Genomic DNA, 20,477 nt, shown 5'->3' on the forward strand with positions numbered 1-20,477 from the left:
ATTCCACTGATCCACCGATCATGAAAGTCTTTGTACGCTGGCGCCCCCTCGTCGGCGCCGAGACCGCCGGCGGCAGCGTCACGCACGGCACCACGGCCCGCCCTGCGCCGCCGTCGCCGCCGCTCCTCGCCGTGACCGTCGACCGCGGCCTCGCGCCCGCCGACAAGCCGTGGACGAGCGCGCACGCGTTCGACGCGGTGCTCGACGGCGACGCCTCCAACGCGGCCGCCTACGCGACCATTGTGCAGCCCGCGGTGCCGCGCGTCATGGCCGGCGGCTGGTGCAGCTTCTTCGCCTACGGCCACTCGGGCAGCGGCAAGACGCACACCGTCATCGGCTACGAGGAGGACCATTGTCATAATCGTCATCAGCAGCAGCAGCTGCCGCAGCAGCCGTCGGTCGACCGGTCCGGTCCGGGACTGTGCCTGGCGGCCGCAGAGCAGCTGTTTGCGCACATTGAGAAACTCAACGGCGGCCGCGACCCGGCTACGCACCACCAACACCAACAACACCCCCCTCTGCTGGCCGTCGGGCTCAGCGTCATCGAGCTCCGCCAAAAGGCCGCGTTTGACCTGCTCAACGACGGCACCAGGTGCCACATCCGCGAGGGGCCCGACGGCAAGGTGCACGTGCGCGGGGAGACGGAGACGCTGCCCGGGGGCCGGGTGCGGGTGCGGCCCGTCGCGCAGCGGCCGTGCTGGACGCTCGGCGAGCTGCGCTCCGCGCTCCGCGGCGCCCTGGCCCGGCGCGCCGTCGGCCGCTCCTCGGTCCACGACCAGAGCTCGCGCACGCACGCCGTGCTGGAGCTCGAGGTCGTCAGCGCGCCGCTCGCGGCCGCCCGCGCCGCCGTCGCCGACCGCCAGTCGGAGCTGGTGCCCGTCGCCAAGCGCGCGACCGACGTGACCGTGGCCGAGCAGGCCAGGGGTGTCGTGCGGGACGCCGACGGCCGCTACGCGCCGCGTCCGGGCTACGTCGTCAACCAGGCCCTCATCGACGAGGTCAATGCCGAAAAGGCCGCGTTCGAGGCGCGCGTCGCCCAGGCCGAGGCCAACGTCGACGCCGTCTACGCTCAGCACAACAACAATAACAGCAGCAGCAGCAGGCTGGGCGGCAAGATGGTCTTTGTCGACCTCGCGGGCGCCGAATACCAACAGGACAGCAACACCGCGACAATGTCGCAGACGCCCACCGAGCGGCGGGAGGCGCGGCAGATCAACACGGACCTGCTGGCGCTCAAGGAGGTGATGCGCGCGTGGTCGGCGATGCGATGCGAGCAAAACCAGAACCAGAACCAGAAACAGAGCGAGAAACAGCGGCAGCGGCAGCGGCAGCGGCAGCGGGTGCCCTACCGCGCGTCGCCGCTGACCATGGTGCTGCGCGAGACCTTTACCGACGCGCGCCACGGCGGCGCGGGCATGGTGGTGACGGTGTCGCCGGCGACGGCGCACCACGCCGCGACGCTCAACTCGCTCAAGTACGGCAGCCTGATGGGGGACGGACGGGCGGCGCGCGGCAATTAGCGATGCGGGCGGAACCGAAGGGTATTGTCGGGGTCAGGTGGTGGACACTGATGCTATTATTGGCACTGGCTGAGTGAAATGTGAGAGAGGCAGCGATGCAGCATGACAAGACAAGGGAGGGAAGCAGCATGGGCTATTCATAGCCGTGTAGCAGTTTTGGGCTTCACTTTTCGGCCCAGCCACCGACTTTTGCATCGAACAATGTGCAATTGACAACTCTCATCCGCAGCTGCGTCAATGGAGGTTACAATACCACGAGTCGAGTTGGTTATCCATACAATAGCAATGAGTCCAGCACACACCATTGAAGCATTCGCCGAGCATCTCTGCCGGATCTCACCATGATATAAATTTCTCTGCTGCGTTTTCGCTTCTCCTCTCTTGTTTGAGCCAACGTTGCGAGAACCTCGCCTTTTCCCTTTTCCGCCTGCATCATCTCCATCGTTTTCTCTTACTCTTTACAGAAATTGTTGCGAACACCCAAGACTTGCTCCCCCACACCTCTTTCTTGTCCTCGTCTTCTGCTGCTGCTTGCTGCTTTGCTGCCCGCTTGCTGCTGCCGCCCTTTCCTTCTTTGCGATGCCATACCTCAGCCGGCGCACCGTCCGGGGCTTGCTCGCTCGCTCGCGCGCTTCGCCGTCATCGCCCGCGTCATCCCGAGCAGCGTCGACGTCGGCCCCCCCTGCCAAGCCCGAGACCAGCAGTCCTCTTCCCTCCTCGGCCTCTGCGCCCGTCCGCCTGCCCGACCGCCCCTCCGGCCAGACCAGCCGCCACAGCCACAGCAGCACAAGTAGCACAAGTAGCACCCGCGCCGTCACGGCCGACGAGGAGGGCCGCGGCTCGCCCGTCTCGGCGCGCTCCGTGGCCCCCGCCGCCCGCGCCGCCGCAAACCACGACGCCGGCCTGGCCGCGGCGCCGGCGCCGCCGCCGCAGGAGTCGCGCACCAGAGAGGATGCGCCACCGCCAGGGGCTGCGCGCCGAGAAACCGCCGCGTATCTGGAAGCGGGCATCCCGATCGCCGGCACGGCCGTCGCCGCCACGCCGCCCGTCTTCGCACCCTTTGTCAGCGGCCACGTCGCCGCGACCGACTCTCCTCCGTACGAGTTCAACGGCCTGTTTGCTGCGCCCGCGTCCAACCACCCGCCGGCGACGCCGGGTGCGCCTCCGCTGTACCAGCCACGCGCCTTCGAAGGCGAGGCGTTCCCGCAGCTCCCCTTCACGCCGTTTCACCGCAACGCCATGGCCGCTCGTAGCGGCGAGCAGATTGAACACGAGCTGCCCGGCGATGTACGTCTCTCTCTCTCCCTTCCACCTGTTTCCCACATTCACTAACACGATTCAGGACCGTTTCCCTTGCTACCCTGGCTCCCGCGTCGTGAACGGCTCCTGGCTCGGCGGGTACGTCGTGTCTTTTCCCCCCTTCTCTCTCTTCCACCCTCGCTGACAATCACCAGCCGCTTCGAGCGCTTCACGGTCGGCGGGCGCACCTTTTTCTGCCCGGTGCAGCTCCTGCTGCAGTACCCGCACTGGCAGCTGCTGCTGAGCCTGGAGCAGCCGCCGCAGGGGTGGGTGCTGTCGTCGTCGACGGTCGACGCGTCCATCTTTGCCCTCGTCATCGAGGCCCTCATCTCGCCCGCGGGCTTTGACGGCACCGAGCCGGGCCTCAGCCTCGTCAAGCTGGCGCTCGCGGCGCGGCAGGCGCACGACTGGGGCATGGAGCGCGAGGTGGCCAAGCTCGTCGCCAGCTTCCGGCGGTACGTGGCGCGACGCGTCTTCTACCGCAACCCGCACCGGCCGGACGCGCAGGGCGTCATGGACCACCACTACTTTGTGCACCGCTCCGAGGACATCTTCCGGGCGTGGCGCGTCCTGACGACGTGCTCGTCGTCGCCCTCGGCGGCGGCGTCGTCGTCTTCGTTTTCCGGTGCCCGCGTCGAGGGCGGCGGCAGCAGCAGCAGCAGCGGGTTCACTTGTCTGCAGCGCCGCCTCCCGCCCGCGGAGCTCGTCTGCCTGTACGCGCTGGCCGTGCCGCGCGACCTGTGGCCGGCGCTGACGGCCGAGTTCCCCGACGAGTTCGCGGCGCAGATTGACCGCGCGGCGCGGCTGCGCGTCGTGCCCGAGGCGGTCGACTACCACGACTGGTGGCTGCGCTTCTTCCGCCTCGCGGGCTGCCTCGACTTTGACTGGATGGCCGACGTGCCCGACGTGCTCAACATGTTTTTCCGCAGCCACGAGGAGGCGGCAGGGGTGAGTGCGCAGCAGGAGGAGCGGTTGGAGCAGACGACGACGGCGACGGCGACGGCGACGGCAGATGGCGAGGAAAGAAACATGGCTGATGCTGGTGGTGGTGGTGGTGAGTGATGCGACACACTACCAGTACCCAAGAGCAGCATTTCGGAGCCTCGAATGGAAGAGATGAGTCTCCGATGAGTTTGCGAGACGAGCTTGGGAGAGCCGAGCTTTTGAGAAAAATGAGCTTTTGACAAGTCACCTTTTGAGCAATGGGCTTTTGCAAAATGGGCTTATGAGAAACGAGATTATGAGAGATGTGAATGCCTGCATCATGTATACAGGATATGACTGATGACTTTGCTCGGTTTGCTAGAAACACGGTCTGGACACAGTTGGGTCTGGTTTTTGTTGCTGTAAATGGCTGATCGACCGCTGACCATCTTGCTTAGTGCTCGAAATGTACACTAGAATAGAATCGAATAATGGCTTCAAAAGATTTGTCTTGTTCGCTTGACGCGCATTATTGCACTCGAAATGACATGTACGCCCAAGGCAATGTCAAGGGACTCTTCATTAGTCATGATGCAGCCACTACCGGAAATCAAAGACTCTGGATTCGTCATCATCATTCATTTTACATCTGCTCCATGCATGCGGTATCCCAAACTCCTCAACCCCTTTTGGTCTAATGCCACGTCTGACGCCACGTAATATGTTATGTACAAATGCAGTTTCCATATCTTCAACACTCTCCGCAGTCCCCCCACCGCCCTCTCGCCCGGGATATCTTGCCACAGAGGGCCATCTTTTTTCTTCTTTTCCTTTAATCCAAGGCCAAGTTCCACAGACCGTCGCCCAGGTAATGGGCCTCCTCGACGACGGGCCCCTTGCCCTTGGCCTTGACTTCGGCGGTGCCGGCGACGAGGATGCCGACGGCGCAGGCCTCCTCCTTGCCCTCGGCCATGATGACGACGGGCTCGCCCTTGCGCAGCTCCCTGCTCCAGCGGCCGTCATCGCCGAGGCGCTGGTCCGTCTCGGCGCCCTCGGCCAGGCCGTCGGGACAGCCGTCGGGGGGCAGGCGGCCGCCGGGGGAGGTCAGGCCGGGGGCCATGAGGGTGGCACCGGACAGGACGAAGCGGATGGCACCGCGGTCGATGCGGACCGAGGGGAAGGCGCGCGGGAAGCGGTGGACGAGGCGCAGGTGCGGCAGGATGTCGCCCGAGTCCTGCTGGTAGAAGACGGGTGTCGCCGCGTCCAGCACGTAGAGAGTGTTGCGGTCGGGGAGCTTGATCGAGGACAGCGACGCCTTCTTGGGCAGCACCTCGTCCATGTGCGGGCCCAGCAGCGGGTAGGTGGTGAGGAGCGACTGGCGCAGCGAGCGCTGCACCGAGGACTTGAGCTTTTGCTTGGGAGCGGCTTGGAGGCTGTGAGGGGGGAGTGTGTTTGTTAGCGAGGTCGGGCCTGCAGAGAGTAGGGCGGGAAAGGCGCGGAGAGGGGGGATGAAGAATCGTCACAAGAATGCAAGGATCTCATGGCGAGGAACTCACTCTTTTTTAAACATTGTGGTGGCTGTTATACTGTTGCGTTTGGAAGAGAAGCTATCCGGATGGCGGGGTTTGAGACTGGAGGGGCAAAAAAGAGCAAAACGTTGGCCAGAGGTGCCCCGCGGCGGGGTCACGGTCGTGGGTAAAATCACGGCGGGAGGAAAGAGAAGAGCGAGAGATGAGCTGCGAAAATTGATCTAGAACAATGAAAAAAAAAAAAAAAAAATGAAAAGTTTCCACGTTGGGAAAAAAAAATTTAAATGTGTCATTTTGAATTATTCCTTGGTATTGAACAGAATCACAGTGGGAGGAAGCATAGTGAGATGAGTTGGTAGAACAAATCAAAAGAAAAGAAAAAGGAATGAAAAAAAAATTACAAGTTGAAGACAGCAGAATCGATTTCAAGATGAACTATTCGAATCATTTTTTGTATTGAGCAAGCATATATATTCGTACATGATCCTCTCGTACGGTGACCGTCAGGGACGGTTTCTTGTCCGTCCCCCCCATCCACCTCTCACCTCTCACCCCTCCCTAGCCGTGATAGACGTGCGTGACGACGCCATCCTTTTCGACGTGGACGTTGAGGCGGTCCTCGACGAAATCCTTGGTGACAATGGTGCCGGGCTCGATGATGCGCGTCTGCTGGGGGAGGTCGCGCTTGCAAAAGTTCTGCGTTTGTGGGTTGTGAGACAAATGAACAAAAGACGAAAAGGAGAAGGAATAAGGGGGTAAAAGGAGGAAAAGAGAGTTAAAAAAAACATACCGTCTCGTTTGACGCCGTCTCCGTGACAGTCTTGCCAACGAGCTTGTTCTGCCACTCTTCCGTCTTGGAATTAGCGGAGGCGTCTGGGTTTTGGTTGGGAAGGACAAGAGGCATAATGGTGTTTTTTTCTTTTGGTTTTCCTATCTGGTGGTGGTATCGGGAAAAAAAAGTACGCAGAATGATGCAAATGGATGAGAGTGGTAAAGAAAGGTGATGATGGATGAGGGATGATGAGGGATGATTACGTGTATATATAGATATGGGTGTGTCCATCTATGTGCATGTGTGTGAAATGGTGCCCTTATATCCGTATATATATGTTTTAAAGCCAGTGTAAAGTTGGCGTAAATGATGACGTTTCGGGGAACAAAAGCTTGGTTTACAGTTTCATTAGCCCATCCGTGCTGGATACAGTAGCCGGTGGGCACAGGCGAGGATGGGTGACGTGGGTGTGCTGGATTTATGCTTGTTTAGGATGGGATAGGATTCGATGGATGAATAAATAGATGGATAGATGGGTGAATGACTGACTACTAAGGAATGCTTGGTCGATTGATTGATTGATCGATAGATGACTGGAAAGATGGATGAGCGGCTGTATATTGGCCGCTGTAGAGTATAGTAATCTCCATAATGGTCTGGTATTCGGCTGGCTGTGGATAGTAGCTCTGTAGGTGGTTCATCTGCCAGATCACGTCTACTTACTTGGTATCAGACGTCGTTGAACCCCTCCATCTGTCTCTCTCATTTTGCGTCTTCTTTTTCTTTTTCTTTTTCTTGTTGGCCTCGCTTCGCTTGAGAGGTGGCTATGAATTATCAGCTTCCCACTCACGCTCGAAGCATCGTGTTGTTGTTTTGCAGCATTTCGGTTGATGACCAAGTTGAGTGAGTGAGTGAGTGAGTGAGAAAGAGAGTGCCATTCCAGCACGTACACTAGCCACAGTGGCTGGTACGCGTGTGCTGTTTCTCAGCGCGTCAAGGCAGTTGTTTATGTGATGGAGAAGAAGAATTACAATAATGGGGAATTCATTCCAGCGCTTTTGCTGTTGATTATTTCGCCTTGCAGTCCCTCTTTTTTCTTTCCTTTTTTTCTTCTTCCCCAAATGACCCCTTTCATGCTCAACTACTATCAGTCTTCCTCCCCTGGTCCAACCACTAAAAATAGGACCTCCCCCCCTGGTCCGCTGCCAACAGCAGTAGTTGGGTGCATGGGTGCGTACAGTGTATCCGTACGCGCCTTCAATTTACGAATACTCAGTAACCTCTTGCTGGCAGTAGTCAGTAGTTACTTTTATTAGTGCCCCCCAAGCCTCCCAAGCTCCCCAAGCCCCCCAAGCAGGTTGGTTAATAAACCGGTCAAGCCTACGGATTCTTACAGTCAGCCACCGGCATACAGCGCATACACACCCCCTGTAGCGGCAGAATTGGACAGGGGGAAAGGGACAAAGGCAGAAGAAAACAGGGTACTCAGTACTTGCTGTCCGACAGACTGCAGACAAGCCTTGGCCCGTCTCGTCGGCTGCATCGTGGTCCGTCTGCATCGTGGTCGGTCTCTGCCCATTCGCATTCGCATTCTTGCATACCCGACGCAAATGCAGCAAGCCGCTTCTATTTACTGATGCTTTTGTGGTTTTTCCCAACCACGAAAAAAATGGAGTCAGAATATCCAGCCACCTCGTCCCTCTGCATCCCCTGCATTTTTATTTTTTTTTCCCTCTTCCCGTTGGAGCGCGATTCGTACAGCCACGCTGGACCCTCCCCCCGCCCCTCCCCGTTTCTCTCCGCCAAGGCAGTTGGTTGATGGAGTCGCGAGCCTGTCCAGTGTCGTTGTACCGGTTCAGTTCCAGTTCCAGTTCCAGTCCGCCTAGTCTAGTCTACAAGTCCATTAGCAGCTCAACGCCACAGCCTCGTCTGGCCTTGTCACTCACTCACTCACTCACTGCAAGGCTCTCTCTCTCTCTCTTCTCTCTCAGCCCGAAACGACCCCTGGCCGCCGCACCTGTTGGCCTCTTTTTTTTCTCTTCTCTTCCCTCTTCGCCGTCAGCTTTTCCTCTCCCTCTTCTTCCGACGTGGTCGTCGACTTGGTTTTGTACTTTCTTCTATTGCTCCTTGACTTCCCTTGCTCTTCTTTTCTTTTTTTTTCTCCTTCTTCTTGTCCTTGTTCATTTATACCCCGCGCGACTCCCATTCTACCCGACCCGCCACCAAACGCCTTTCCCCCTTTACTCTACTCCAGTTCTCTCTCTCTACGGAGTACCTCCCTCCCCTCTCTCGACAAGAGCGGCTCGCCCCGAATCTCTGCTGCAGATCAATCGACCCTTCGCTGCTGATCACCACCTTCTCCAGCAAGAAAGTACAAATCGTAGTACCACCCCGTCGCAGCTCACACTCTGGGAATCTCTTTCCCCCCTCTCTCCATCTCCGTCCCACGACCGCCACAACCCACTCGCACAAACCGTCTGAAACCATGCGCTTCTCGATCCTCGCCTTGGCTCTCGGCGCCGCCGCCTCCGCCATCCCCGGCTCCTCCTCCTCCTCGTCCCTCGAAGACTGCTTCCGCGAGCACCACGACGACCTGGCCCTCTCCGCCGCCGAGTGCGGATCGCCGCCCGCCGTCTCGCGCTGCCTGTCGCGGCTCGGCACCGACGTCGACGTCGACGCCACCACTGTCGAAGCCTGCTTCGCCTCCGCCGGCTGCTCCTCCGACGAGGCCGCCCGCCAGGCCCGGCACGCCCTCGCCCGCTGCGACGAGATCCAGGCCGAAAAGGCTCTCGAGCTGCGCCGCCGCCGCGCCGAGGCTGCCGCCATGGCCATGATCACGCCCGCCCCGAACCCGCTGCGCGTGCTCGCCGCCCGCGAAAACGCACGCGGCGACGACTGCTTCACCACCGACGTCCACGACGAAAAGATCTGCCCGGGCTTCGTCTCGGGCACCTCGCAGCCCTGCCACCAGGGGCCCGTCACCGCCAAGTCGTGCCGCCCCGGCTGGATCTGCACCGAGGACCCCAACGGCACCGAGATCTGCATGACAAAGGTCGACCGCCTCGACATTGGCGGCATCATCATCGCCATTGCCTTTTCCGTCTTCATCCTCGCCGGCATCGCCTTCCTCATCTTCATGTCCTGCGCCGAGAGCCGTGCCCAGAAAAAGATCAAGGCCCGCGCCGAGGCCACCGCCCTCGCCCGCGCCGCCACCCGTAAGAAGCGCGCCGACGAGGTCCGCGCTCCCCTCATGGGCGGTCACCATCAGCAGCAGCAGCAGCAACAGACGACCGAATATCATCCGGCTCAGGGTGCCAGCGTCAACCCCTTTGGCGACGGCCGACCTCACTAAAGCAGCCACGGCGCAATCATTTGTTTGCTAATTATGGCGTTTTCCTTTCTTTTTTTTTTTTCAAAAAATCATCGAACCCTGTTGTCAAGGGTGGGGAGTATCAAACAAGATCAGAGTAGCGCGGAAGAGTGCAGACAAACACAAGAGCAAAATATCAGACAAGTCAAGTGGTAATTACACAAAATGTAAAAGAAAAAAATTATGTCGGTGCGTAGTATATTGTGCAAAGATTGATGATTGTTTCTTTTCTTTTCCTCTTTCTTTTTTTCCTCATCTCTTCTCTTCTGTTTTCTCTTCTGTTGCTTTTCTTGACTCTTTTCTTTTTCTTGGCTCTTTTTCTTTTTCAGGCAATGTCCTCGTGTTGGTCGCCTTGCTTTGCATTCCCAACATGATTCGGGCTTGTGCCGCAAATGACAGGTGAGGAGGGGGGCCAACGGTCAACTTGACCAATAGCGTATTCTTTTAGTTTTCTTCTCTTTTCACATGTTTTTTTTTTCCTATTTGTATCGTCTTATGTCAAATGACAGATACCCCTCAGCAGAGAAAAGAATATATATCAGAAAAACAAAAAAAAAAAGCTCTTTCCCGAACGGGTCACGTTGCACCGTTTCCCTACAACCGGAACCTTGCTCTCCGTGCATTAATATATCAAACACAGGCTTCGTGGCACATGGTCAAGTCTACCAGTGAAGGTGAATCACGGTTCCAATGTATACATAGATATATATATCTATACATGACGAGAGCAGCGCATGCGCCGGATTTCTGTCCTGAAAGGTGTATCTTTGTTTTGCCGAACCACGCACACAAAAAACACACACACATATCTATATACATGTATGCATTGTCCAGATACATATATCCGTATACATCTACAGATATAGACATGCAATGTGGGCATGTACATTCCTAGCTGGGGCTGGCAGGCAAGCGAGAGGAAAGTAAATAAAGCAAGGATTCGTGGAAAGCATATATACGCAGCCATCGAGGCAGACACATGGCGGAATGAAAAGCAAGAGGAAAAAAAGGAACACGAGGGCGAGGGCGAGAGAAGACTTCACGTCAGAAAGAGTATATATAAAAGACAAGATGAGCGCGAGCATCAACTACCTTGACAATGCCCATGTATATCAACAGTAAGTAAGACGAGAGAGAGGACAAGAGAGAAAATAAAAAAAGAGAAGACGGTCGACAAGGACACGGACCACTCCATCAGCCTGGCAGGTTGCAAGAGGGGAGGAATAACCCCCCCGCAGCGAGCAAGAAAACGACGACGACAACAACAGTATCGACAACAACACATCTTGATTCCTTCCTTGACCCTTATCCTTTCCTTTTCTTTGCAAGAACCAAACACTCGAGACTCGGACACAAACTCGGCACAGCTGCTTTCGACCACCGCCCTCTTCACTTCTTGCGCCGATTACCACGCTCTGAGCGTAAGCGAAGAGCTCAATCGGCCTACACTCTTTGAGAGAAGCAAGGCTAAAAAAAAAAGCAAAGAGCTCAATCAGCCTACACCTTTCGAGCGAAGCGAGGGCCAAAAAAAAGTAGTCTTCATGGATCTTGTTCCACAATGCCCAATCGCTGGAGAAGGTTTCGCTTTCTTGAAGGGCTCGGGCTCACATCGCCAGCACTGGCCGGCGAGTCGCTGCCTCCCCCGCCGACGCTACTGTTCCTGGTGTCTTCGACTCGGGGCGTACGCTAGAGACCCCTCATCGACGCGGCCGTCGAGAATCCCATGAGGGGACTGCCAATCTCGCCTCCCACGGGCTGACGAAACGCACCGCCACCGCCGTTTCCGTGGCCTCCTCCGGCCACGCCGCCACCGCTGAGCAAGGTGTCAAGGGCCGACGCAGCTGCATCAGGCACCCAGCGAACGGCCACGTGGCTGGCAGTGTCGCCGCGCCGAATCACGTCAAACGTGCCGCCGCCGTTGGAGGCGCTTCCCTTGGTGTCGCAGAGGTTGAGCAGGTCTTGGGCAGAAATGGTTGGGTCGCTGGACTGGTTCTCGATGTGGTTGCGGAGGGCGCCGAGGTCGACAAATCCATCGTCCATGGGGTCGCTGCTGCTGGCGAGCGTCTTGCACGCGGCGCAGAGCATCTGCCGGATCGCAACGTGGCGCGACGTCTGCGAGATACCGCTTCGCATGCCTACGCCGCCACCAATGACCGGAGAGCCGACGGTGAAGCCGCCCCCGCCTCCGCCCCCGGGGTTCATGCCGGGAGGAGGAGGAGGATGAGGAGGCGCGGCAGCGCCCCAACCAGGGTTGCCAAAACCAGGTGGAGGAAAGTGCTGCCCGTTAGCCGATGCAGGCGTGGGCGCCCACAGGTTATGCCCCCCGCGCGGGAAGCCATTGTCCATGAACGGGCTCGTGGCAAAGCCGGTTGGCCGCAGACCGGGCGGTTGTGTGCGAAGGGTGCCGCCTTGGTTGGGAATGTCTGGGCGGAGGGGCTCGTCGTCCTCGACTAGTACACTGCTTCCGAGATGCTTGGTGTTGTCGGTGTCGTCGTCGCCGCCGCCGCCGCTGCTGTTGCTGCCGTCGTGGAGACGCCCGCTGCGCGACGTGCTTCCCGGTCGCCCTATCGGGGCTGGCCGTCCGATGGGCATGGCGGCGGCGCTGCTGCCAATGGTGTCAAACGCGCCGGAGCCTTGGCGGGTGTGTGTCGGCGGCGCCACGTCCTTGGGCATGCTGCCGTATCCTTGGCTGATGGGGAATTGGTCGCCGACGGGCTGTTGGAAACCAGGTGGTCCAATCGGCCCGCCCGAGGCGGGCGGCATGACGCGACCGGCTGGTCCGTTGATACCGGGCGGTGCCATCATCATGCCGCTCGGACTGGATCGAAAGGCAGGAAAGACGGGGTCGTTTGGCAGACGCGAGGTAAACCCTGGTGGTGCTGCGTGGTGAGGCAGGCCCGGTGGTGGTTGCATGCCAATCGGGCTTCCGTGGAAGGCGGCCGACAACATGGACGTGGTTGACGGCATGCCCGGCGGCGATACCGAGTACGGCACGCCCGGACCGGTACCAAAACTCAGCTTGCGTTCCTGGCCAATACTTCCCGGGCTCATGTGGACGGTGGTGCTGGATCGTGGGGACAAGCTGGGTGACGCAGTTGAAAAGGTGGCGTCGTGCTGCTGCTGCTGCTGTTGCTGCTGTTGAGATGGGGCACGTTGCCGTGCAGGCGTCGGTACCACGGACTTGGGCAGCACCGGTGTGGCGACGGGCACCTTGGGTGATGCAAAGCTGGCCGGGTTGGGCGGGTGGTGCGGCAAGACGGCCGTTGCCGGCACGGGTACGGGCACAGGTTGTTGCTGCTGTTGCATCGACGAGGGCGGGGGCGGTTGTTGTCCGCGCTTGGCCAGCTGGATCTGCGGAGGCACCAGTCCGGCGGCGACGGAGGCGGCCTTGGCTCTCGCCTTGGCCTCGTTTGCTTCTTGCGCCTCTCTTTGGGCCCTTTGGGCCCTCGCTTCCTTGTCCTTCTTGTCGCGCTCCTGCTTCTCCTTGCGTTCCTGGGCCTCGCGGTCCTTTTGCTCGCGTGCCTCCCTGTCCTTGACGCGTTGCTCTTCTTTGGCCTTCTTCTCGCGCTCCTTGGCCTCGCGGGCCTTGCGCTCCTGCTCAGCCTGCCTCTCCTTTTGCTCGTGGATTTTGCGCAGTCGTTCGGCTTCTTTTCGAAGTCGGGCTTCTTCTTCGGCTCTTCGCTGGGCTTCCTTGAGGCGGCGCTTCTCGTCGGCCTTTTGCTTCTGCTGGGCGACGCGCTGCTGCTCCGCTTCTATGCGTGCAGCGTCCTCGGCAGCCTTTTCAGCCTCTTTGCGGGCCTTTTCCTCGGCCATGGCCTGTTTCCGCTGGGCGGCCTTGTCCTTTTTCTTCTGCGCCATCTTGGCTTTCTTGGCCTTTTGCTCGTTTTCTTGCCGGCTCTCCTCTTCCAGTTCCTCGAGCAGCTTCTGTTGACGTTCCTTGGCGACCTTTTCCTTGTAGGCGGAGAGGACGCGCTGCTCAAACATACGGGCGGCGAATATCTGAAACATGCGGCGTCCCTCCTCCATCCTCTGGGCCTCGGTCATTTGGTCCTGAAGGGTGTGCTCAGCATGATACGCAGATGGCATGGCGGAAGAACTGGAATATACCTCTTCGTCGTCGTACTCTTCGTCCTGGCTGTCGTCGTAGTCATCCTCGTCTTCCTCGTCGTCCTCGTACTCTTCCTCTTCGGGTGGAGGGTGGTTGTGAGGGGCGGCGGCGTAGGCGCCGTTGGGGTGAGCGAAGCCGCGTGAGAAGTGTTCTCGAGCGTCCTCCTCGCGGGCCATGCGGCGCTCGGCCAGCTGCTCCATCATCTCGATGAAGCGCTTGCCGTCATTCTTGAGTAAATCATCCGCCACGGTGAGGATGCCGCCTAGATCCAGGTTACCATATGTGCGCAAGAGTGTGTCTAGGAGCTGCGTACCCTTGACCTGAAGGCTGTTGCCGAATGTCAGAAAGTCGGCGACGTCGTCGTCTTGTGAGGGATGGAAGGCTTCGGGAGGTTCGTCGTCACTATACTCGTCGTCATCCACTTCGTCTTCACTGTACCCTTCCTCAATCTCGTCGTCTTCCTCGTCATCTTCGTCGTCGTCGGCGACGTGTTCCACTATCCGCCCCCGGGACGCGGGATGCGGCGGCGCGGCGTAGGCTGCCGGGGGCAGGCCGCGGGGGGGACGAATGGGAAAGTCACGGGGCGGGCCGAGCATGGAGGGGCCTTCGCCTTGGTTGGCGAATTGTTCGAGCTCAAGATAGTAAGCGTCGTACAGGCCTTCCAGCTCCTCCTCGATGGCGTTGCGTTTGCGGCCGCAGACGGTGCAGCTGCAAGTGTGCTTTTGTTGCTCCTTCATCTTGCGGAGGACGGCGTCCTTTTCGACCTTGACGAGGGACTTGCGCTCCTCCTCACCGAGGCCAAGCCAAAACTCCTTGATGCGCTCGCGCTCCTCGTGGTTGCTGGTACTCCATATCTTATCTCTGGACATGCCAGGCCCGCGGGCAGCAGCTGGCTCGGTGGGCGGCAAAGGTAAAGGTGAGAGAGCATCGTCGGGTTCCGGAGCGGCAGGCGTCTTCTTTTTCTTTTTGCGGTTCTTTTTAGACTTGGAGGAGGACGCGGCGGAGGGCTGACCGTTTTGCTGAGGAGATCGGTGGTGGGTTTGCGGTGGGTAGGGAGCGTCGTCTTCGTCGTCGGTCGCGACCAGGTCCGCGTGTTGGGGAGGAGGCGGCGGCGGCGGGATGACGGCGGCGTGGCGAGGAGTACGAGCATGTCCATGAGAGTTGGTGTGGGCGCGATCGTGGGCATGAGGGTGAGCATGAGCAGGAGCGTGAGCGCGGGTGTGTGCGTCGTGGACGTGGCCTTGCGCGGCGGCGGGGGCGTGACCGTTGAGGGCGGCGTTTTCGGCGGCGGCCTTTGCAGCGGCTTTTTGCCTGCGCTTTTGCTTTTTGCGGTTAACAGACGGCGCGGCGGGCGAGGCGTCGTCTTCGTAGTAGTCGTCGTCGTCGTCATAGTCATCGTCGTGGTTAGCAGCAGCGGAAGCGGCAGGCTGGCGGTGCGCGGCAGGCGAGAGGTGGTCGTTTGTCGCAGGCAACGTCGGGGTGGCGGGTTGGGACGACGGGTCGGAGCCCTTGGGGACGGTGATGAACTTGGAGCCATCCTTGTTTGTGTACTTGGCGGTGTTTCTGGGCGATGCCGGCGAGGGAGCAGCCGGTTTCTGGGCGTTGGCCGGCATCGTAGGGCAATCTACCAGGCTCGCAGCGGCGTCGAGCTCATCGAAGAGCGATGAGTGTGTGCCGCAGGAGGGGAGGGACGGGGCGGAGGCGGCGCCCGTTGGGAAACGTTGGAGTGGGGGGCAGGAAGAAAAAAAAAGAGAGGGAGAGATTGAGAGAGGGACAAGATGGCGATAGGGACGAGAGAAGGGGGGAAAGGCTGCTGGATGGAACGTTTGGGTCGAATGACGGGCGATGGTGGGCGTCGTGAGAGAAGGGGCGTTTGAGATGTTGGCCGGTGAATTTTGGTCGACGGGGGACGGGCAGGTGAACGGGTTGGGTTTGGCGGGTTTGGCGGGTTGGTGGTGGTTGTGTGGATGGAGGTTGGTTGGCCCTTTGTGGGATGACTGTAGGTAAGGATTTTTGGCTTGCGCACACCTGCTCAAAGTCGAGGGCGGGGGTAAAAAGAAAGAAGAAAAATTGAGTGACGATATCAATGGACTCAAGAGAGGGCCGAGAGATTGATTGAATTTTTTTAATGTTTGAATAAATGAATGAATGAATCAAGGAATTCATCATCAAGCCATGTACACCAGGTGGGCAGCAATACAATACAAGATGATGGCCATCATGCAGCCAAAGTCACGAATAGGTGGGGATGCAGCGAAAAGGTACATGCGAGAAGCAGGTACCCAAGCAGCCAAGATGGACTGGGGAGGCGTGGGAAGCGCTAAAGGGCTTCCAAAGTAGGTACCTACCTTACTACCTAGTAAGAGAATATAGCGCGGGCCTGGGGCAAGTAATTGGCGCGTCTTGCCTACTACCTACCTAAAGTAAGCGGTAGCTGATGGTAGACAAGGCGGCAAAGACTACATGGAGAAGAGCCAACCGACAAAATTGGCAAGGGGATATCAACAACGGAAAATGAAAATCAAAATCTTCAATTCACAGACAGTGTAATGGGATTTCGAATGATTTTGTGAGAACCAAGTCAGCATGGCTACCTATACTTGCTTACTCAGTATCCTTAGTAGGTAGGCAGATGGACATGTTACATGTCGTGACTGTACGGTTTACTGGGGGGGTATATATTACTTACTTATAGGTTTCTCACTACCTCTTTATAATATCACCCTTTACTCTCTTTCTATCTTTCTCTCTTTTTTTTTTCCTCGCTTCGCTCGAGGCGTGGCAATGGGTGTAATGGGCTCCTCGCTTCGCTACAAGCCGTTTTATGCTTTCTGCGCCATCTGTGCCGTCTCATTGAGATCTTGTAGTTGTAGAGGTCAAAAGTACTTTGCTGCCACGTGACCTTTTCGGCTGCCCCGCGTTTGCCCACTAGACTCGAGGAACAAAGACCCTCAAGGTACTCCGGGCTTGAAGAGAAAAAAAAAGGCGAAAAAAACCTCCTGAGTGAAAGTGATGGAAATAAAGGAAGAAAACGTAAGAACTTTTATTTTATAAAAAAAAAAATTAGCATACAAGAAAAATAGAATAAAAGCCGGATATGCCCAATCCGGTATCTATGCCCGTCGTCGCAGCCGCCGCGCCTCACTGCAGTTTGTCGTCGCACGATGAGGAGGAAGCAAACAGGCTGGGAGTACCGAGTTTTGGGGCGAAAAGGATATGCAGACGCGCGTTGGAGGAAAAGAAGAGAAGAAAGAAGAGAAGAAAGAATAGAAAGAAAGACAATGCATAGATTAAGACTACATGTAAAGCGTTGCTCATTTTCATTGAAACTTCGGCTTTATTCATCTATGCCTTCTTTTTCTCCGTCGATACGTCTTGACGCCCGTCTGTCCATCTATCTGTCCACCTGCTGTCGCCAGTCGATTTGCCGATAAGTCCCACACATGACCCTCGTGACTTATCGGGCGCTTCTTGTAATGAGCTAAAGAAAGAAGAAGAAGAAGAAAGGGAGACAAAAAGTGCACTCCAGAATAGCAATCATAGGCGTCGCGCAGGCCAAGTCACGAAACGGCTGGCATCACAAGTACAGGACGCATAGGTAAGTACTTGGTCCGTCGAACCCTTCTTGGTGCGCCGCTGCTGCTTAGATATTGACGATGGATGAGATGGTCACCTAATAGGCTGCTTACCTTAGTATCGAGGCAGTCAATTAGTTGATGAACTACCTAGTGTATGATTTGCCATTGGGCTTGGGCAGCTTGACCGACGCCAAGTGGCACAGTCGTGTTTCAATTCCATGGCACGAATAGCTGCAGCGTATACGTTTTGATTCTATTTTATTTATTTTTTAATTCGAGTTTTTACTTTTTTTCCTCTTCTTTTTCTACCATTCAGATATCAACCTGGTACGAGCATAGTGAGTGGAGCATGTTGAAGCGCTGGCTTCTACCAATGGCTTACCGTCTTAGACGACATGGGGCACTTTGTTGTCTTCTTTATAAATGCTGGCGCAAGGAAAAAAAACACTCGTATCTGATTCCCCATCTTTTGGCCATAGCACGTATCTCTGGGCATCGGTACGGATACTTGTCTCGTGTCCGGCAGTGCAGGCGCGTGGGCTCCGACGGCTTGTCAGTTGCTCACCCAAGACGAGGCTGCGATCTACCGAAGTAGGTTGCATTCGCGATCGAAGGGAAGGGGGGGAAAGATCCACCACACCCCAAGAAGGGTCCATGGTGTATGCCATCTATTGAGACAATGGACATTTACGTCATGCGGCTCTTGATGCAGCCTCGCCAAAAAGAACATTCGTCATTGTCTTGCTTTCTTGTTTTTGGGGTGTTGTGGCTGACCCTCGAGTGTGGACAGGTTTGAAATAGATGGTTACTTACTGCCAGCACCAGAGGTTCAGCTGTTGGGCTCCCCCCACAAGGAGGTACCAGTAAAGACGGGCCATACCAAGTCTGCGCCAAGCCGTCCGTAGTAAGAGGTCAAAAAGGAGAAAGGAGGCTGAGAAAGAACAATGATGTGGTGCGAGCAACAAGAGGGCTGCATTATCATGGAAAGGGGGGGAAACAAAGTACGGTGGTGGCTGGAGTTGGATCAGGTTTGCCACTGTGCTGCGGTGAAAGTAGCCATGGTGAGTAAAAAAAAAAAAAAGAAGAACAGAGTAAATTATGGGCATGCTAGCCGTGCAAGAGAGTCGGCGCTAGGAACGAATAAAGGCATATGATTCCTGTCCGGGTTGAATCCCTTGTCGATGAGAGGGATACTGGTGGTGGTTGGGTCCGAGGTTTCTCGTATCATGATGGGGGCGTTCAAGTGGGAACTCTTTTTTAGTTTTAGTCCTCGCTTTACTCGAGGCATGGATGGGGTGATATGATATCTACTTGGTACTACTACCAGTAGTATCCGCAGGTTCACCATGTCTTTTTATTACAGTCAAGAAAGATGAGTCCCGATTCTGTTGCGTATGGCGGGGCTGCTGCAGGGGGAGGAGAAGAAGAACAAGGAGATCAAGAAGTAGAACAAAAGGTACTGACGGATAGAACAACGGGATCCACGACAAGACGAAAAATATGGAAGAAAGAAAGAAAAAGGACAAAGGGAAGAGAAGAAAAGCCCCCCACCAATGTTAACCCGAAGCAAGGTAGCATTTTGCCAGGAGGGCGGAGCACAGAGTTGGCAAAGGTGGTGGAAACCGGGCGTCGATTCTTGGCACGTAATGCCTTGTTAAAAAAAAAATAAAAGAAAAGAAAAGAAAAGGAGGAAGAAGAAGGGCAAGATATAAGGAAAGAAAGCAAGAGAGACGAGGGGAAAAAAATATAAACAAAATGCTTCAGAAAAGGACTAGACAAGAATTCCATATTCCCTTGTACATACATGCGCTTGTCAATCACCTGCAAATTCCCGTGTCAATCGCTTGTATATAGCCCACTACCTTAGGTATAGGTAGCCTCGACAATCCCCTATCTGTAAGCCCCTGTAAGCCCCTGTGCTCCTGTGCCCCTGTGCCCCTTTACCCCTCTAAGGTGTCATCCCGACAGGGGACCAAAACAGGGCATTTTCAGGCATTGGTGGGCACCAAAATGCAAAGAACAGCTACGAATCAGCAAGACGAGTTACAGTCGACTCGCCTCGCCATCGTCACTGCCACTGCCACCTCCATCATCTTCTGTTATTATTATGAATGTAGCATAATGAAAAAGGAAAGAAATATAAACGTGAAGAAAGGAAAACAAAATAAACTAGTACAGTATCGCACACCTCGTATTCATCTCTTTCAGTACTCATTCTTCATCACCCCAATCTTTTTCATCGCTTCTCCTACAATTAAACCCCCCCCCCCCTACAGACCCCACGGCCGGCCGCCTGCTATTTCCGATCCCCATTGAGTTTACATATACCTGCCAACACCCTAGGTTAGGTACTTGATACTAAGTGATAGCCTGGCAACGTGCCACGAACCTTACCAGGTAGTACAAAGGTACCCAGCTACAGATTACCCCGTCGGTACATCCGCTACCGAGACACGCACCCGCCAAAGGAATACCTCTTCATTCCACATTGCCATGCCCTAGGTCGGTACGGAGCATATAATAAGTAAGTAAGTAATTGCCCATCTCTATTCGGAGAACTACTCAACTACTTGCCCATAGTCACCTACTGATAGGTATAAACTACCTTCAAGTAAGGTGCACAGTTGACAAAACTACCACCTCGTCTCTAGTTACAATCCCCCGCCAATCCGTAATCCGCCTGCAGTTTCCCCATATCACTCTTCAGCTCCCGCCGACGCCCCCCCCCCCCCCCCAAAAAAAAACGTCGCGCAACGGGTACACCAAAACTACCGGCCCAGCTATCTTCTTTTCCTCCTCCTCCTCCTCCTTCTTCTTCTCTTCTTCTTCTTTTGCTTTTCTTCCTTCGTCACGACTCCACCTACCAGCTTCTCTCCTTTCACCCTCCAATCTACCATCTACCTTCCCTACACCATCTCAGCTGTCCTTGATCAAACACAGCTCGACAATCTCCTACCCACCAGCCCGCCACCCACCGACCGATCACCGACCCGAACGACCGCCTGCAAGCGCACTGCGCAATCAATCCCGGCTCCCATCTCACCACCAATTCTCACCGCGCGCGCAGCCTTGTCTCGCAGCCTTATTTAGCGCTTTTCCGTCACCGACTCGCGCCTTTTTCCTTCTTCTTCTTCTCCTTGGTCTCTTTAATTTTCCTTCGTCCTCTTCAGACCCTCTTGTCTAACAGCAGAGACGCCAATTCCTCCTCCCGCTCCGCCTCTTCCTCCGCCTCCTCCGCCTCCTCCTCCTCCTCCTCCTCCCACGGCCAACAAATCAAACAATTCAAACATCGCGAAATCTCGAAATTCGAATTTCAAACCTCAAATCACCCTCTCTCACTCTCTCTTCTCCTCGACGAACCTTTCTCGCCGCTCTCT

General features: G+C 56.5%; 6 protein-coding genes across 6 annotated transcripts; 3 read left to right on the forward strand and 3 right to left on the reverse strand.

Moving 5' to 3' along the window:
- Positions 1–20: 20 nt before the first annotated feature.
- Positions 21–1,520, forward strand: V2A60_004054 (uncharacterized protein; the record flags this gene model as incomplete). The annotated part of the gene is made up of 1 exon (XM_083255378.1): positions 21–1,520. The coding sequence occupies one exon, from the start codon at positions 21–23 to the stop codon at positions 1,518–1,520; it is 1,500 nt and encodes a 499-aa protein (XP_083111504.1).
- A 579-nt stretch (positions 1,521–2,099) lies between these two features.
- V2A60_004055 (uncharacterized protein) lies at positions 2,100–3,881 on the forward strand (the record flags this gene model as incomplete). Its single annotated transcript, XM_083255379.1, has 3 exons — positions 2,100–2,807; positions 2,863–2,918; positions 2,975–3,881. 3 exons carry the CDS (start codon positions 2,100–2,102, stop codon positions 3,879–3,881), a joined length of 1,671 nt encoding a protein of 556 aa, XP_083111505.1.
- Positions 3,882–4,575: 694 nt separating this feature from the next.
- V2A60_004056 (translation machinery-associated protein 20) lies at positions 4,576–5,313 on the reverse strand (the record flags this gene model as incomplete). Its single annotated transcript, XM_083255380.1, has 2 exons — positions 4,576–5,176; positions 5,300–5,313. The coding sequence occupies 2 exons, from the start codon at positions 5,311–5,313 to the stop codon at positions 4,576–4,578; spliced, it is 615 nt and encodes a 204-aa protein (XP_083111506.1).
- Positions 5,314–5,830: 517 nt separating this feature from the next.
- V2A60_004057 (uncharacterized protein) lies at positions 5,831–6,176 on the reverse strand (the record flags this gene model as incomplete). The annotated part of the gene is made up of 2 exons (XM_083255381.1): positions 5,831–5,968; positions 6,063–6,176. 2 exons carry the CDS (start codon positions 6,174–6,176, stop codon positions 5,831–5,833), a joined length of 252 nt encoding a protein of 83 aa, XP_083111507.1.
- Positions 6,177–8,529: 2,353 nt separating this feature from the next.
- Positions 8,530–9,396, forward strand: V2A60_004058 (uncharacterized protein; the record flags this gene model as incomplete). The annotated part of the gene is made up of 1 exon (XM_083255382.1): positions 8,530–9,396. The coding sequence occupies one exon, from the start codon at positions 8,530–8,532 to the stop codon at positions 9,394–9,396; it is 867 nt and encodes a 288-aa protein (XP_083111508.1).
- Positions 9,397–11,100: 1,704 nt separating this feature from the next.
- Positions 11,101–15,135, reverse strand: V2A60_004059 (salt tolerance down-regulator-domain-containing protein; the record flags this gene model as incomplete). The annotated part of the gene is made up of 1 exon (XM_083255383.1): positions 11,101–15,135. One exon carries the CDS (start codon positions 15,133–15,135, stop codon positions 11,101–11,103), a length of 4,035 nt encoding a protein of 1,344 aa, XP_083111509.1.
- Between the last annotated feature and the right edge of the window lie 5,342 nt (positions 15,136–20,477).

Source organism: Cordyceps javanica, chromosome 2 (genome assembly GCF_051103115.1).
Source record: "Cordyceps javanica chromosome 2, complete sequence".
Taxonomy (NCBI): Eukaryota; Fungi; Ascomycota; class Sordariomycetes; order Hypocreales; family Cordycipitaceae; genus Cordyceps; species Cordyceps javanica.